The sequence below is a fragment of the mitochondrial genome of Marsupenaeus japonicus, assembly GCF_977035675.1.
Source record: "Marsupenaeus japonicus mitochondrion, complete genome".
NCBI classification, from domain to species: Eukaryota; Metazoa; Arthropoda; class Malacostraca; order Decapoda; family Penaeidae; genus Penaeus; species Penaeus japonicus.
Window position 1 is genome coordinate 1 of NC_007010.1, and position 15,968 is coordinate 15,968.

At 33.5% G+C, this 15,968-nt stretch overlaps 13 protein-coding genes across 13 annotated transcripts, besides 25 other annotated features; 9 read left to right on the top strand and 4 right to left on the bottom strand. All coding sequences in view use genetic code 5, as the record gives it.

The window, feature by feature from the left end:
* Window positions 1-67, top strand: a tRNA (tRNA-Ile).
* A 10-nt stretch (window positions 68-77) lies between these two features.
* Window positions 78-147, bottom strand: a tRNA (tRNA-Gln).
* Window positions 148-176: 29 nt separating this feature from the next.
* Window positions 177-245, top strand: a tRNA (tRNA-Met).
* ND2 (NADH dehydrogenase subunit 2) lies at window positions 246-1,246 on the top strand. The gene has a single exon. A coding segment is annotated over exon 1 (1,001 nt).
* Window positions 1,247-1,314, top strand: a tRNA (tRNA-Trp).
* A 13-nt stretch (window positions 1,315-1,327) lies between these two features.
* Window positions 1,328-1,393, bottom strand: a tRNA (tRNA-Cys).
* A 2-nt stretch (window positions 1,394-1,395) lies between these two features.
* Window positions 1,396-1,460, bottom strand: a tRNA (tRNA-Tyr).
* A 2-nt stretch (window positions 1,461-1,462) lies between these two features.
* Window positions 1,463-2,996, top strand: COX1 (cytochrome c oxidase subunit I). The gene has a single exon. A coding segment is annotated over exon 1 (1,534 nt).
* Window positions 2,997-3,063, top strand: a tRNA (tRNA-Leu).
* Window positions 3,064-3,068: 5 nt separating this feature from the next.
* On the top strand, window positions 3,069-3,756 carry COX2 (cytochrome c oxidase subunit II). The gene has a single exon. A coding segment is annotated over exon 1 (688 nt).
* Window positions 3,757-3,825, top strand: a tRNA (tRNA-Lys).
* A 3-nt stretch (window positions 3,826-3,828) lies between these two features.
* Window positions 3,829-3,897, top strand: a tRNA (tRNA-Asp).
* On the top strand, window positions 3,898-4,056 carry ATP8 (ATP synthase F0 subunit 8). The gene has a single exon. The coding sequence runs from the start codon at window positions 3,898-3,900 to the stop codon at window positions 4,054-4,056; it is 159 nt and encodes a 52-aa protein (YP_238258.1).
* On the top strand, window positions 4,050-4,724 carry ATP6 (ATP synthase F0 subunit 6). The gene has a single exon. It carries the CDS (start codon window positions 4,050-4,052, stop codon window positions 4,722-4,724), a length of 675 nt encoding a protein of 224 aa, YP_238259.1.
* Window positions 4,725-4,733: 9 nt separating this feature from the next.
* COX3 (cytochrome c oxidase subunit III) lies at window positions 4,734-5,523 on the top strand. The gene has a single exon. A coding segment is annotated over exon 1 (790 nt).
* Window positions 5,524-5,589, top strand: a tRNA (tRNA-Gly).
* On the top strand, window positions 5,590-5,941 carry ND3 (NADH dehydrogenase subunit 3). Its single transcript has one exon. A coding segment is annotated over exon 1 (352 nt).
* Window positions 5,942-6,006, top strand: a tRNA (tRNA-Ala).
* Window positions 6,007-6,011: 5 nt separating this feature from the next.
* Window positions 6,012-6,076, top strand: a tRNA (tRNA-Arg).
* Window positions 6,077-6,140, top strand: a tRNA (tRNA-Asn).
* Window positions 6,141-6,209, top strand: a tRNA (tRNA-Ser).
* Window positions 6,209-6,277, top strand: a tRNA (tRNA-Glu).
* Window positions 6,278-6,296: 19 nt separating this feature from the next.
* Window positions 6,297-6,362, bottom strand: a tRNA (tRNA-Phe).
* On the bottom strand, window positions 6,363-8,094 carry ND5 (NADH dehydrogenase subunit 5). Its single transcript has one exon. A coding segment is annotated over exon 1 (1,732 nt).
* Window positions 8,095-8,160, bottom strand: a tRNA (tRNA-His).
* On the bottom strand, window positions 8,161-9,501 carry ND4 (NADH dehydrogenase subunit 4). Its single transcript has one exon. It carries the CDS (start codon window positions 9,499-9,501, stop codon window positions 8,161-8,163), a length of 1,341 nt encoding a protein of 446 aa, YP_238263.1.
* Window positions 9,495-9,794, bottom strand: ND4L (NADH dehydrogenase subunit 4L). The gene has a single exon. The coding sequence runs from the start codon at window positions 9,792-9,794 to the stop codon at window positions 9,495-9,497; it is 300 nt and encodes a 99-aa protein (YP_238264.1).
* Window positions 9,795-9,796: 2 nt separating this feature from the next.
* Window positions 9,797-9,864, top strand: a tRNA (tRNA-Thr).
* Window positions 9,865-9,930, bottom strand: a tRNA (tRNA-Pro).
* Window position 9,931: 1 nt separating this feature from the next.
* ND6 (NADH dehydrogenase subunit 6) lies at window positions 9,932-10,447 on the top strand. The gene has a single exon. The coding sequence runs from the start codon at window positions 9,932-9,934 to the stop codon at window positions 10,445-10,447; it is 516 nt and encodes a 171-aa protein (YP_238265.1).
* A 2-nt stretch (window positions 10,448-10,449) lies between these two features.
* Window positions 10,450-11,585, top strand: CYTB (cytochrome b). Its single transcript has one exon. A coding segment is annotated over exon 1 (1,136 nt).
* Window positions 11,586-11,655, top strand: a tRNA (tRNA-Ser).
* An 18-nt stretch (window positions 11,656-11,673) lies between these two features.
* On the bottom strand, window positions 11,674-12,612 carry ND1 (NADH dehydrogenase subunit 1). The gene has a single exon. It carries the CDS (start codon window positions 12,610-12,612, stop codon window positions 11,674-11,676), a length of 939 nt encoding a protein of 312 aa, YP_238267.1.
* Window positions 12,613-12,617: 5 nt separating this feature from the next.
* Window positions 12,618-12,684, bottom strand: a tRNA (tRNA-Leu).
* Window positions 12,685-14,051, bottom strand: an rRNA (s-rRNA).
* Window positions 14,052-14,123, bottom strand: a tRNA (tRNA-Val).
* Window positions 14,124-14,976, bottom strand: an rRNA (l-rRNA).
* Window positions 14,977-15,968: a sequence feature (putative control region).

Below are 15,968 nucleotides of genomic sequence, written 5' to 3' on the forward strand. Positions count from 1 at the left end.
AATGAAGTGCCTGAAAAAGGATTATCTTGATAGGGTAAAATATGTAAGTCAAGCCTTACCTTCATTATCTCCTTTTTTTACACCCAATGGAATCGACACCATTCCCCCAAAGATCAAAGCTTTGTGTGCACTTTACACCAGAGTATATTTAATATCACAGTTTATTTTTTTGTTTCAAAAAGATAAGCTAAGTAAGCTCATGGGCTCATACCCCATCTATGAGGGTTATACTCCCTCTCTTTTTAATTTTACTCTCTTCCTCTCAAATTCTTTTTTTCTCCACTTTATCACTAGGAACCCTCCTATCTATCTCATCTACTTCTTGGTTTGGTGCTTGAATCGGGCTAGAATTAAACTTACTATCTTTTATTCCTCTTATTTCCTCAAAAAACAATCAATACTCTTCTGAAGCTGCTTTAAAATACTTTCTCATTCAAGCCTTAGGTTCCTCAGTCATTATTATATCTGCCTCTTTTATAATATCATCAAATAACCTAGCAACTCTTCTTCTTACCGTTGCCTTACTACTAAAATCAGGAGCAGCGCCCTTCCATTTTTGATTTCCAAGTGTAATAGAAGGTCTACAGTGGCCTCAAGTAATTATTCTTATAACAATCCAGAAAGTAGCCCCTTTATCTTTATTATCATATCTTGTATCCGATCATATTTTACCAGTTATTCCGGCAGCTATTATTATGTCTGCTTTAGTAGGAGCTATCGGAGGAGTTAACCAAACATTTCTTCGTAAAATTGTTGCCTATTCTTCAATTAACCACATGGCTTGAATAATATCAGCGATTTTGATTAGAGAAACTGATTGGCTTCTATACTTCTCTTTCTACTGCCTTATCTCCTCATCAGTAGCGATTCTTCTAAGTTTCCAAGAAGCCTTTCATATCTCTCATATTGTTAATCACTCAGCTTATTCTCCAGAAATAAAAATATTAACATTTATATCTCTCCTCTCGCTTGGAGGTCTTCCACCTTTTACTGGATTTATTCCTAAATGAATTATTATCCAAGAAATAGTATCGAGCGGTATATTTATTATTTTAACCGTTCTATTAGCTTCTGCTCTTTTAACGCTTTTTTATTATTTGCGAATCACAATAACAGCACTTTCAATCTCCAGCCCCAAAACCAAATGAAGTATAAAAACCGCTATTTCCTCCAATATCACTCCTTCAATTTTATACACTAACTTCTTTGGCCTCCTGGCCCCGAGTTTGTTCATCTTAATTCTTTAAAAGCTTTAAGTTATTTAAACTAGCAGCCTTCAAAGCTGCCAAAAGGAGTAAATTCTCTTAAGCTTTAATATTTCGTGGATAAGCTCCGGCGTTTAACGCATCTTCAGAATTGCAGTCTGACGTCTTATAATTTCCACTACAAAGCCACTGATAAAAGGATTAACATCCGTATATAGATTTACAGTCTATCGCCTACAACTCAGCCATTTTATCTAACGCAACGATGATTATTCTCTACAAACCATAAAGACATTGGAACGCTATATTTTATTTTCGGGGCCTGAGCAGGAATAGTAGGTACTGCTCTTAGTTTAATTATTCGTGCTGAGTTAGGTCAACCAGGAAGACTTATTGGAGATGACCAAATCTATAATGTAGTAGTTACAGCTCATGCATTTGTTATAATTTTCTTTATAGTTATGCCTATTATAATTGGAGGATTTGGAAACTGATTAGTTCCTTTAATATTAGGAGCACCTGATATGGCATTCCCACGAATGAATAATATAAGCTTTTGGCTGCTGCCTCCTTCTCTTACTCTTCTCTTATCCAGAGGAATAGTTGAAAGAGGAGTTGGAACAGGATGAACTGTGTACCCTCCTTTATCAGCTAGAATCGCACATGCAGGGGCCTCTGTAGATTTAGGAATTTTTTCATTACATTTAGCAGGGGTTTCATCAATTTTAGGGGCCGTAAATTTTATAACAACTGTAATTAATATACGATCTACAGGTATGACTATAGACCGAATACCGTTATTCGTCTGAGCAGTCTTTATTACTGCACTTTTACTCCTATTATCTTTACCTGTTCTAGCAGGAGCTATTACAATACTTCTTACCGATCGTAATCTTAATACTTCATTTTTTGACCCAGCGGGTGGAGGAGACCCAGTCCTTTATCAACATTTATTCTGATTCTTCGGGCACCCAGAGGTCTATATTCTAATTCTTCCCGCCTTTGGAATAATCTCACACATCATCAGTCAAGAGTCGGGTAAAAAAGAAGCTTTTGGTACTTTAGGGATAATTTATGCTATATTGGCCATTGGAGTTTTAGGATTTGTAGTGTGAGCTCACCATATATTTACAGTAGGAATGGATGTTGATACACGAGCTTACTTTACATCAGCAACAATAATTATTGCTGTTCCTACAGGAATTAAAATCTTTAGTTGACTTGGGACCCTCCATGGAACCCAACTAAACTATAGCCCATCATTAATTTGAGCGTTAGGATTCGTTTTCTTATTTACTGTGGGGGGATTAACAGGAGTTGTTCTAGCGAATTCTTCGATTGACATTATTCTCCACGACACTTATTATGTAGTGGCCCATTTCCACTACGTTCTCTCGATAGGAGCTGTATTTGGAATTTTTGCAGGAATTGCTCATTGATTTCCTCTTTTTACTGGTCTCACATTAAATCCTAAATGACTAAAAATCCACTTTTTAGTTATATTTGTTGGAGTAAACATTACATTTTTCCCCCAACATTTCTTAGGACTTAATGGAATACCTCGACGATACTCTGATTATCCTGATGCCTACACAGCTTGAAATGTTGTTTCATCTATTGGGTCTACAATTTCATTAATTGCTGTCCTCGGATTTATTATCATTGTATGAGAAGCTCTAACTGCTGCACGGCCTGTATTATTCTCTCTATTCTTACCAACATCTATTGAATGACAGCATAATCTTCCGCCAGCTGATCATAGTTATATAGAAATTCCGTTAATCACTAACTTCTAAAATGGCAGACAGATGCATAGGACTTAAGCTCCTACCAGGAAGAACACTTTCTTCTTTTAGAAAATTTATGGCAACATGAGGTTATTTAGGTTTACAAGACAGAGCTTCACCGCTTATAGAACAATTAATTTTTTTCCATGATCATGCTATAGTAGTACTAATCTTAATTACTACTCTAGTTGGTTATATGATGGCAACTCTTTTCTTCAATACTTTTACGAATCGCTTCCTTTTAGAAGGGCAAACCATTGAAATTGTATGAACAGTACTTCCGGCCCTTATTCTTATCTTCATCGCCCTACCTTCCTTACGATTACTTTATTTACTAGATGAAGTTAATAATCCAAGAGTTACATTGAAGACAATTGGTCATCAATGATACTGAAGATATGAATATTCAGACTTTTTACAAGTAGAATTCGATTCATATATGATCCCGACGAATGAACTTCCCGAAGATGGATTCCGACTTTTAGACGTAGATAACCGTACTATTCTCCCTATAAATACACAAATTCGAGTTTTGATTAGTGCCGCTGATGTTATTCACTCATGGACAGTTCCTGCCTTAGGAGTTAAAGCTGATGCTATCCCCGGACGACTTAACCAGGTGAGTTTTTTAATAAACCGACCAGGATTATTTTATGGTCAATGTTCAGAAATTTGTGGGGCTAATCACAGTTTCATACCAATTGTAATTGAAAGCGTTTCAGTTAACTCCTTTTTAAACTGAATTTCTTCTGCCAGAGAAGCTTCACTAGGTGACTGAAAGTAAGTGTAGGTCTTTTAAACCTATAATAGTAATTAACGCCTACTCCTCGTGAAATGAAAAATTAGTTAATTAAATAACATAAGCCTGTCACGCTTAAATAATCATTAATCTATGATATTTTTCGATTCCACAAATAGCCCCCTTATTATGATTAAACTTATTCTTGATATTCTCTGCTACATTTGTTATATTCATCATCTTGAATTATTTCATTAAAGTTCCAGCTAAAATTGAAAAATCTCCTTCAACCCCCCAAAAAATAGAAATAACTTGAAAATGATAACAAACCTATTCTCAGTATTTGACCCTACTTCAAGAGTGTTAATATTACCTCTTAACTGGCTATCCACATTTCTCGGAATTTTATTTTTACCTATACTTTATTGAGCTATACCGTCACGGTGATCTCTGCTATGAACTATAGTCTCAACTACTCTCCACAAAGAATTTAAAACTCTATTAGGAACTTCCCACCTAGGTACTACACTTATATTTGTTAGACTATTTAGATTAATTGTCTTCAATAATTTTCTAGGTCTCCTACCTTACGTTTTCACGAGATCTAGTCATCTTACCATAACTCTTGCTCTGGCCCTACCCCTCTGATTAGCCTTTATGATTTTCGGATGAGTAAACCACACCCAACATATATTCGCCCATCTTGTTCCCCAAGGAACTCCGGGCCCGCTTATACCATTTATGGTCTTAATCGAAACCATTAGAAACATTATTCGACCTGGAACTTTAGCTGTTCGATTGGCAGCTAATATAATTGCAGGACATTTATTATTAACCCTCCTCGGGAGAACAGGACCTTCATTATCTATAACTCTTGTATCTATCTTAATCATTGGTCAAATCTTATTACTTATCTTAGAAGCTGCTGTAGCAGTTATTCAATCTTATGTTTTTGCAGTATTGAGTACCTTATATGCTAGTGAAGTTACATAAACCCAACTAATGACATCATCCCACGGACACCACGCCTTCCACCTAGTTGATATAAGACCATGGCCTCTCACAGGGTCTATTAGAGCAATAATATTAACAACAGGACTAGTTAAATGATTTCATCAATTTAACCCAGACCTTTTAGCCTTAGGAGTTCTAGCAACTACTCTTACAATAATCCAATGATGACGAGATATTACCCGAGAAGGAACTTATCAAGGTCTTCACACAAAAGCAGTTACTATTGGACTCCGATGAGGTATAATTTTATTTATTACGTCAGAAGTTTTATTTTTCTTTTCATTCTTCTGAGCCTTCTTTCATAGAAGTCTTTCCCCTAATGTAGAAGTAGGAAGATGCTGGCCCCCTGCCGGAATTCAAACTTTTAACCCATTCCAAATCCCTCTTCTTAATACTGCAATTCTTCTGGCCTCAGGTGCTACAGTTACTTGGGCTCATCACGCAATTATAGAATCTAACCATTCTCAAGCTCTCCAAGGCCTGGCTGTTACCGTATTTTTAGGATTATATTTTACAGCCCTCCAGGCACTAGAATACTACGAAGCTCCCTTTACAATTGCCGATTCAGTGTATGGTTCTACTTTCTTTGTTGCCACCGGATTCCACGGATTGCACGTTATTATTGGGAGAACGTTTCTTATGGTTTGTCTCTACCGCCTATATAAATGTCACTTTTCAGCTGCCCATCACTTTGGATTTGAAGCTGCTGCCTGATATTGACACTTCGTTGACGTAGTTTGATTATTCCTCTATATCTCTATCTATTGATGAGGAGGCTGCCTTTTTAGTATAACAGTATATTTGGCTTCCAACCAGAAGGTCTAGAATAACTCTAGAAAAGGCAATGATTATCTTGTTATTTTCCATCCTTATTACGCTTGTTATTAGTTCTGTAGTTATAATTCTTGCTTCGCTCCTAGCAAAAAAAACAATTATAGACCGAGAGAAAAATTCACCATTTGAATGCGGATTTGACCCTAAAGGATCCGCCCGACTTCCCTTTTCCCTACGCTTTTTTCTGATCGCAGTTATCTTCCTCATTTTTGATGTTGAAATTACCCTTCTCTTGCCTCTTGCTATAATTATCAATTTTTCAAATATCTCTGCCTGAGCATTTACCGGATTCCTATTCATTTTAATTTTACTTATTGGACTCTATCACGAATGAAATCAAGGAGCTCTAGAATGAGCTTACTGGAGTTATAGTCAAAAATGACATTTGATTTGCACTCAAAAGGTGCTTCACTAGAAGCTAACTTCAAACTTAAGTTAAAAGCGAATAATTGCATTCAGTTTCGGCCTGACCCTTGGTGTTAACTCACCTTTACTTATTGGTTAAAGCCAAAAAGAGGCATATCACTGTTAATGATAGAAATGGAGCTAACTTCTAACCAAGGGAACAGGTAGATCAAGAAGAAGCTGCTAACTTCTCCCTTAAGCGGTTAAACTCCGTTTATGTTCCTGTTATTATAGTGTAAAGAACACATTACATTTTCATTGTAAAGCTAAAGGTTATAATCCTTTTAAAAACATTGCATATAAATTAGAACATACCTACAGGTATTAATTACCTCCCTTGCAGCTTCAATGCAATGCTCTTATATAAGCTATGTAGGTAAACTGATATAAATACTAACACGATTACCCAAAGAAGAAAACTTAGTATATACACCTTCATACTATTATCCTGAAAAACTTGTAAATATTTAGAGCTTTTTCTAACAAACGAATAAATTCCTTGCCCCCCGTAATACTCTGATCACCCTATATCTCCAACTTTCTGGTATGCCTCTCCACTCCCCAAGAAGTTTTTTCTAATTCCGTAAGTGGATAGATAAGGTATGAATCATATTGAACCTGAAAATACGACCGTTTTGTAAGTATCCAAAGAATTCAACTTATATCTAACAGCACTCAGATTTAACAAGTATCCTACTACTCCCCCAATTACTCTTACAATCAAAGCTAATGTTTTAAAAAAAGGTCTTATACAAATTATATAGGGGCAAGGAAAAATTAATCAAGCCAAACTAGCCCCACCAAAAATAGCCCCTACTCTTAAGCCTATTATAGGGTTAGTCATCACTTTCCCCTCATCACTTACAGAGTATAAATTACCTAGATTAAAATCCCCCGATAATGTATAGTATACCAATCGTATCGTATAACACACGGTTAACCCGGTTGCTAAAGCATATAACAGAAAAGACACCAGATTAATAGGTGACATAAATGCTACCTCCAAAATTATATCTTTAGAATAAAACCCGGCTAAAAAAGGTGTCCCACACAGAGCAAGATTTGCAAGGTTTATACATATTCCCGTCAAAGGTATATGGTATACTAATCCTCCTATTATACGAATATCCTGATAATCCTTCACTCTGTGAATTACAGCCCCAGCACACATAAATAGGAGCGCCTTAAATAGTGCATGCGCCAATAAGTGAAAGAAGGCTAAATCCGCATACCCTAATGACAAAATTCTTATTATTACCCCTAATTGACTCAATGTAGATAACGCAATGATTTTTTTTAAATCATATTCAAAATTTGCCCCTAACCCGGCTATAAATATAGTCAAACTTGATAATAAAAGAAGAATTATTTGAGATGTTTGTCCTTCCAAAGCAGGTCTAAACCGGATTAATAAATACACTCCCGCCGTAACTAGAGTAGACGAGTGAACTAAAGCTGAGACAGGAGTAGGAGCTGCCATGGCCGCCGGCAGCCAGGCCGAAAATGGAATCTGAGCACTTTTAGTTATTCCTGCTAAAACCACCAACCCACATAAAACTCCATTTAATCTTATATTAGGTATATTTTCTACATAAAACAAAAAATTCCATCCCCCACATCTAAAAAACAAAGAAATTGCCAATAGGATAGCTACATCCCCAACTCGATTCGAAAGAGCTGTAAGTATACCAGCATTTGCCGACTTTTCATTTTGGTAATAAATTACTAAGGCGTATGATACTAACCCTAAGCCATCCCAACCTAATAAAATTCTAACTAAATTAGGTCTAATAATTAAGAAACCTATTGACATAACAAATGCCAACACCAGATATATAAATCGATTTATATTATTATCTCCTGACATATATTCTCCTCTGTAATAAAGCACTATAGAGGAAATAAATATTACAAACCCCAGGAACATAAAAGATATTCAATCTAAAATTAAAGTTATTACAATTGAGCTTGAATTTAGACTAACCAACTCCCACTCGATAAACCACGCTTGCCCTCTTTTTAAACAGAGTAAAGAATAAATAACACAACTCAAAGAACCTCTTAACAAAAATACCATTCTTGATAAATATATTGAAACTATTCATAACACGATTTAAAATGAATTTTATCATATTTTCGGATCCACAAACCGACGTTTTATTTAAACTATTTAAACTTAAAGAATATATATAATACTTCTTCTTTTTAAAATTAACAAATTTAATGGCAGCCAATGTAGTATAAGAATTAAATACTCTCGCACTTTCCCCGAACAGCAAGAAAATAAAGCCCTATAGTACTTACCATGTTGGCTCAGTGAAAACATATATAGTGTGTAAGCAGCTCTAAAGAAAGATAATAAAGAAATTGCTACCATTCTGATTTTTCTTCAAGATACCACTCTAATAATTAAACTAATTTCACCTAACAGATTTAAAGTAGGAGGGGCCGCTATATTTCCTGCCCTTAACAAAAACCACCAAAGAGCTATTCTAGGCATAAAATTTATCAGCCCCTTACTAATTAATAATCTTCGACTCCCAACTCGCTCATATACTATATTGGCCAAACAAAATAGCCCAGAGGAACATAATCCATGCCCAATTATTACTACCACAGCTCCATTTAACCCTCACCAACCAAACACAACTAGCCCTGATAAAACAAGCCCCATATGGGCTACTGAAGAATAAGCAATTAAAGCCTTTATATCCACCTGGCGTAAACATATTAATCTTACTACTACTCCCCCCACTAAACTAATTCTTACTCATAATCAAGATAATTCTTTATTAGCTTCTCTAAATAGAGGTAAAACTCGGATTAAACCGTAACCTCCTAACTTTAATAAAACCCCGGCCAAAATTATAGAACCTGCTACAGGCGCTTCTACGTGGGCTTTTGGCAACCATAGATGCACTAAAAATATAGGTAATTTTACAATAAAAGCAAATACGGTTACTGCGTACCAAATGCAAGAGATAAACCCATTTCCTCTTACTCCTTCTACTAATCCTAATGTTAATCTACCTCTTATATTATATAAACTAATTAAAGACACTAACAATGGTAACGAAGCAAATAAAGTATAAAATAATATATAGACACCCGCCTGCAATCGCTCAGGCTGATACCCTCACCCCAGAATTAAAATTAGAGTTGGAATTAAAGAACTTTCAAATCTAATGTAAAACAACAGATAATCATTCGCTGAAAAAGTCATAATTAAAAAAAATAACAAACAAATATTTACCAATAGAAACAAAGAAGGATAATTATTTTCCTTTAATACCTTTTGTCTAGAACATACCACAAGCGCGGTAATTCAAAATCTCAGTAGAATCAGGATATAGCCTAAAGAATCCATATTAAAACATCATCCCATCATATAACTACTGAAATCATGACAACAATACACCCCTATAATAAATCTGATAATAAAAAGTGAACTCTGAACAGCTCACCACGAATTTACCAACGGTATCAATATTACACACGCTAAAAGAAATTTTAACATTGTAAAACGCTAAATCTGCTAAAGCAATCATTTCCATGAGTACGCACTACTGACACTAAAAGTGCCAATCCCAATGCCCCCTCACAAGCTGCTAAAGTTAAAAAAAATAAGACGAAATAACTCTCATGACCCATATTAGCTAAATGTAATCTTATAATTCAAAAAATTCTCAACATAATATATTCTAAACTAAGGAGAGTATTTAATAAATGCTTACGCTTAGATACGAATACTCATAATCCGCATAAAACTCTTACAACAGGTACAATATAATAAAAATCAAGGATTAACATTAGTTTTAATAGTTTAAATAAAACACCGGTCTTGTAAATCGGAATTGAAGTAATAAGTCTTCTTAAAGCATCAGAGAAAAGAGTTACCTCCTATCACCAGCCCCCAAAACTGGTATTTTTATTAAACTATTCTCTGTATTTCACTAATCATTATATTTTCTCCTGTAATCATCATCTCATCTATTATTTTTACCCGTCTATTACACCCTCTCGCTATAGGACTTATACTACTTTTCCAAACCATCATAATCTGCGTTACAGCTGGTCTTTCAATAAATTCTTTCTGATTTTCTTATATTCTTTTTCTAATTTTTTTAGGAGCTATATTAGTTTTATTTATCTATGTTGCTTCTTTAGCTTCAAATGAATCATTCAGATTTTCTGGGTCATTATCGTTTATTGTACTATTAATCCTTCTCACTAGCTTAGCCCTTATATTTTTAGATCCTCTAATGCTCTCTAGCTCAATATCAATCCAGCAATCTTCACTATGTAATACTCAATTTTCTTCTACTCCTATACTATTAAGTACCATTTATAATTATACTACTATAAACCTTACTCTATTTATTGTGCTCTACTTACTTCTAACATTAATTGCAGTTGTAAAAATTACTAACACTTTTTTTGGTCCTTTACGCTTATCATCTTAATAATGACAATACCAATTCGTAAATCTCACCCCTTATTTAAAATTCTAAATGGAGCAGTAGTCGATTTACCAGCCCCAGCCAATATTTCTACACTTTGAAATTTTGGGTCTCTCTTAGGTTTATGTTTAGTAATCCAAATTGTTACTGGGCTCTTTTTAGCTATACACTATACAGCCCACGTAGACCTTGCATTTTCCAGTGTAGCTCACATTTGCCGAGATGTTAATTATGGTTGACTCCTACGAACTCTCCACGCCAATGGTGCCTCCTTCTTCTTTATTTGCTTATATATGCACACAGGACGAGGTATTTATTATGGTTCCTTCCTTTACCTTCACGCCTGATCAGTAGGAGTTGTAATTCTACTTCTCGTGATGGCAACTGCCTTCCTTGGTTATGTCCTTCCCTGAGGTCAGATATCCTTCTGAGGAGCAACTGTCATTACTAACCTTTTCTCGGCCATCCCTTATATTGGGCCAGATTTAGTCCAATGAATTTGAGGAGGTTTCGCAGTAGATAACGCAACACTAACACGCTTCTTTACCTTTCACTTTCTGTTCCCATTCATTGTAGCAGCAGCTACAATCATTCACATTCTTTTTATTCACCAAACAGGTTCTAACAATCCCCTAGGAATCGTTAGAAATGTAGATAAAGTACCATTCCATCCTTATTTTACATTCAAAGACATCACCGGATTTATCGTAATGCTAACTGCCCTTATTTTATTAACTTTACTAAACCCTTATCTTTTAGGAGACCCAGACAATTTTATTCCCGCTAACCCTTTAGTTACCCCGGCCCATATCCAGCCCGAATGGTATTTTTTATTTGCATATGCCATCTTGCGATCTATTCCTAATAAGTTAGGGGGAGTAATTGCCTTGGTTATATCTATCTTGATTCTTCTCATCTTACCTTTTACACATGCAGCTAAATTTCGGAGCCTTACATTTTACCCTCTTAACCAGACCATATTCTGATCTTTAGTAAGTATTGTATTCCTACTTACATGAATTGGAGCTCGCCCTGTTGAAGATCCTTATGTTATTACAGGACAAATCCTAACCGTACTTTATTTCTCATATTACATTATTAACCCACTCACCCTCATCTGGTGAGATAAAATACTAGATTAAGTTATTTGGCTGACAGGAAAGCACGTGTTTTGAAAGCTCGCTATAGAGGTTCGAATCCTCTAATAACTTTTACTTAAAAAAGTACAATTAAAGTATCAGAACAAAACACAAAGATTTTACGCCCATAAAAAAAACGAGATAATTTAGAGCTACAGGTAGAAATCTCTTTCAAGCTAAGTATATCAACTTATCATAACGAAAACGAGGTAATGTTCCACGCACCCAGACAAACGCAAAAGCCACCATAACTAGCTTCAAGTAATAAAAAGGATTCAACAAATTTCCCCCCAAGAAGATTAGTGAAAATAATATACTTATAAAAAGAATTCTAGCATATTCGGCCATAAAAATTAGCGCAAACCCCCCTCTTCTATACTCCGTATTAAAGCCAGATACTAATTCAGACTCTCCTTCTGCAAAATCAAATGGTGTCCGGTTTGTTTCCGCTAAACAGGAAGCAAATCAGATTATAGCTAACGGAAAAGTAAATCACAATAACCACAAATCTCGCTGATATAATCTAAATAATCCTAAGTCGAACCCACCAATCAAAAAAATAAAAGACAAAAGAATCAAAGCCAACCTAACTTCGTACGAAATGGTTTGAGCTACTGCTCGAAGTCTCCCCAATAAAGAGTATTTAGAATTAGAAGCCCATCCTGCTCTTATAGTCGTGTATACCCCTAAACTAGTGCAACACAAAAAAAATAAAGTACTTATTCTAAAGTTCATCAAGCCCAACTCGTATGGCATTACCAGTCAAACAATCAATGAAACAAACAAACTAAATACTGGAGATAAATAATACGGGAGAAAATTAGACATAACAGGAAGAGTCTGCTCTTTAGTAAATAATTTAACAGCATCAGCAAAGGGCTGTAACAACCCTATAAAACCTACTTTATTAGGTCCCTTACGAATCTGAATGTAGCCAAGAATTTTACGTTCTAACAAGGTCACAAATGCCACCCCTACCAGCACACAAATAATTAATAATAGATAATTAATGACTATAATTAAAGACATCACCGTATTACCTGTGGGGCTAAACCCACATTATTGGATCCTAAGTCCAGTGCATAACTCTGCCAAGGCAACACCGATTAAAACCAATCAATTCCTTCAAGAACTATTCCAACTACCCAATCCTTTCGTACTAGGATAGTTTTACCTAAATCAGGAGATAGAAACCGACCTGGCTCACGCCGGTCTGAACTCAAATCATGTAAGGATTTAAAGGTCGAACAGACCCTCCTTTATAACTGCTGCATTATAAGGATACCTTAATTCAACATCGAGGTCGCAAACCTTCTTGTCGATGTGGACTCTCAAAGAAGATTACGCTGTTATCCCTAAAGTAACTTAATCTTTTAATCTCTAATAGAGGATCAATTATTTACCAAACATTTTTGTAATTATATTTAAAAGAACAGTTATTTATTATATTCCCGTCGCCCCAACGAAACAAACCCCCGTTAAAATCAAGTTATACTAACAATTTATAATATAACGAAGTTATTGTCAAGCTTTATAGGGTCTTATCGTCCCCCTGAAACATTTAAGCCTTTTCACTTAAAAGTTAAGTTCAATTATTATAATCGAGACAGCTTACTTTTTGTCCAACCATTCATACAAGCCTCCAATTAAAAGACTAATGATTATGCTACCTTCGCACGGTCAATATACCGCGGCCCTTTAAAACAAATCAGTGGGCAGGCTAGACTTTATATAACAATCATATAGACATGTTTTTGATAAACAGGCAAAAGCAACATTTGCCGAGTTCCTTAATTATATCTTTCACTCTATTTAATAATCTCATTATTATTCTACTTTTTTCTTTTCACAACTATTTCTACTAATAAAATCATTATAACTTTTTATCTATTATTAACAAAAAATACCAGCTACTTTTTATCAAATATTACTAATATAAATAATAATATACCGCCCGTATTAACTAGAACGTTTTATAAATATGGCTGTTTTCAAGCCTAATCCAATGCTGTTTTATAAGAAATATTATAATACCTTTATGTTAGAACAAGAAGCTTTTCCCTCCTGCTCTTTATTGCTTTTTAGTTTTCTGCACCAATTTAAAGCAACTAAATTTAATTTAATTCACTGGTAACCAGATATAAAGAATCGTCTAGCGTTTCACTACTAATATAAGCTTTATAATTTCATTAAAACGAAAACTACCAGATTATATTAGCTCTTCTTTTTTCGGGACTTTTCATATTATAAACTAATTTTGATCTTCCCTAATACACAAGGTACAAACTTTTATTTTTACTTTTAATTAATTTCTTTTTCAATTTATTTCACCTTTCCTTTACAGTACTCTGCTCTATTATTCCTTTTTACCTTTTTTTCAATTCATTTTACTAAAAATATATTATTCCAAAATAATTTTATTACTTCTCGAATTTTACTTCACATTATATTATTAATAAGGTTAAATTTCAAGATGCATTGATTTGCACAACGAACTTCTCAACGTAAGTGAGATGCTTAACTATTCAAGCTCCACCTTGAATTTCTAGGTACACTTTCCAGTACACCTACTATGTTACGACTTATCTCGCTTTAATTAACGAGAGCGACGGGCGATGTGTACATAACCTAGAGCTAAAGTCAAAAGATCTTATTAAAATCTTCTTACTCTTAAATCCACCTTCATAATAAATATTCATTTATTACTCCGTGTATGCCTATTATATTGTAACCCATCTCTACTCTACCATAAGCTGCACCTTGATCTAATTTACTAGCTAAACTATTACAATAACTCTATGATTTTTTAAAGTTATCTAATAATGACGGTATACAAACTGTTTTCTACAAGGTAAAGCAAGATATTGCGTGGACTATCGATTACAGGACAGGTTCCTCTAAATAGACTAGGTTACCGCCAAATCCTTTGAGTTTCAAGATAATAACTGCTTAGTACCCAGGTAATTATCATTTAAATAAAGTGTAACAGGGTATCTAATCCTGGTTCATTCCTCTATCTTAATAGCTTCAATTTAAACTTCATTTTTTATCCCCCCACATACTAAAAAATTAATTTCACCTTTTATCAGTATGGACTTATAAATTTATCTAAGTTAAATATTTAACTATTTTTAACCGATTTTCTTTCAATCCGTCTCTCAGTATAACCGCGGCTGCTGGCACAAATTTTAGCCAGACGCACAAGATTAGGATTACCAATTCCAACTTACATTTATTTAATTAGCACTAGGTACTGAGACTTTAACTTTTAATGACCCCTCTATTTTATAAACATTCAACATTATTTAAACTATTTAAACACTTATTGGCCCGATAGATCTTACATGTACCTTTAACCTAAAAATGAAAGAATAAGCCAGGATAAAACTTTGCTACAACTAATTATATTTATAATAAATATTTGTTATATTATTATTAAATGGTAAATATTTTAGACCATAAAAACCCTTTTAGTTAATTATAATACTTAAATATTAATCTTTACTTAGAATTTTAAATCCCCCTTGATTTCTCCTTTTTTTGTATAAAACAATAGTCTATTACTTACTTAATGAAAATATTATTATAAACACGTACTTTATTTTGATCTTTGTTTAATAGATAAGTTTTGAGTATTTAATTGCCAAAGCACATATTTCTGAACTTTAGATTACCAGTCATCTTGTTTTTTAGAATTTTTCACAGTGTTTACATTTAATTAAAGTTTAAAATTTATTAGGTTTTTAATATTTAAATAAATTATATAGTAGATATAATTTATAGCAGTATTATATAAAAGCATAGTTTAAATGTAATTAAATATCTTATAAATATTATTTAATTATATATGTAATTATATGTAGTTAAACCTTTAAACTATCTAAATTAACTTTAAGACTATATACTGTAATAATATACAATAAAATATCTTATATTTAATTATTTAATAAAGCGTAGTTAAAGAATGTTCTATGATCAATATATAAATAATGGAATTATTTATAGTGTCTTAAGTTGTATTTGAAATTAATGATATATAGATTAGTAAATAAATCTAGAACGAATTGTAATTCATTAATATTATATCTTTTAAAATAAAATAGTGTCTTCTTATCCTGAAACTAAAATATTTACGGGTTTTAGTTTCAGACTTCAAGAAGACACTATTTTTTATACATTTTATTAAGATATAATATACGTATATTTAATTATATATATTAATTTTAAAGTAAATTATGGTGTTATATGGATTTAATTTAATATATTAATGCTTCAAACTACGTTTTTTTTAAAGGTGTCACTTTTTTATATCTTTTTGTTTCTCAATTTAATACATGTTAATAAATTATTTACTCTTTAAAAGTTTGTAATTACTGGTTTTATAA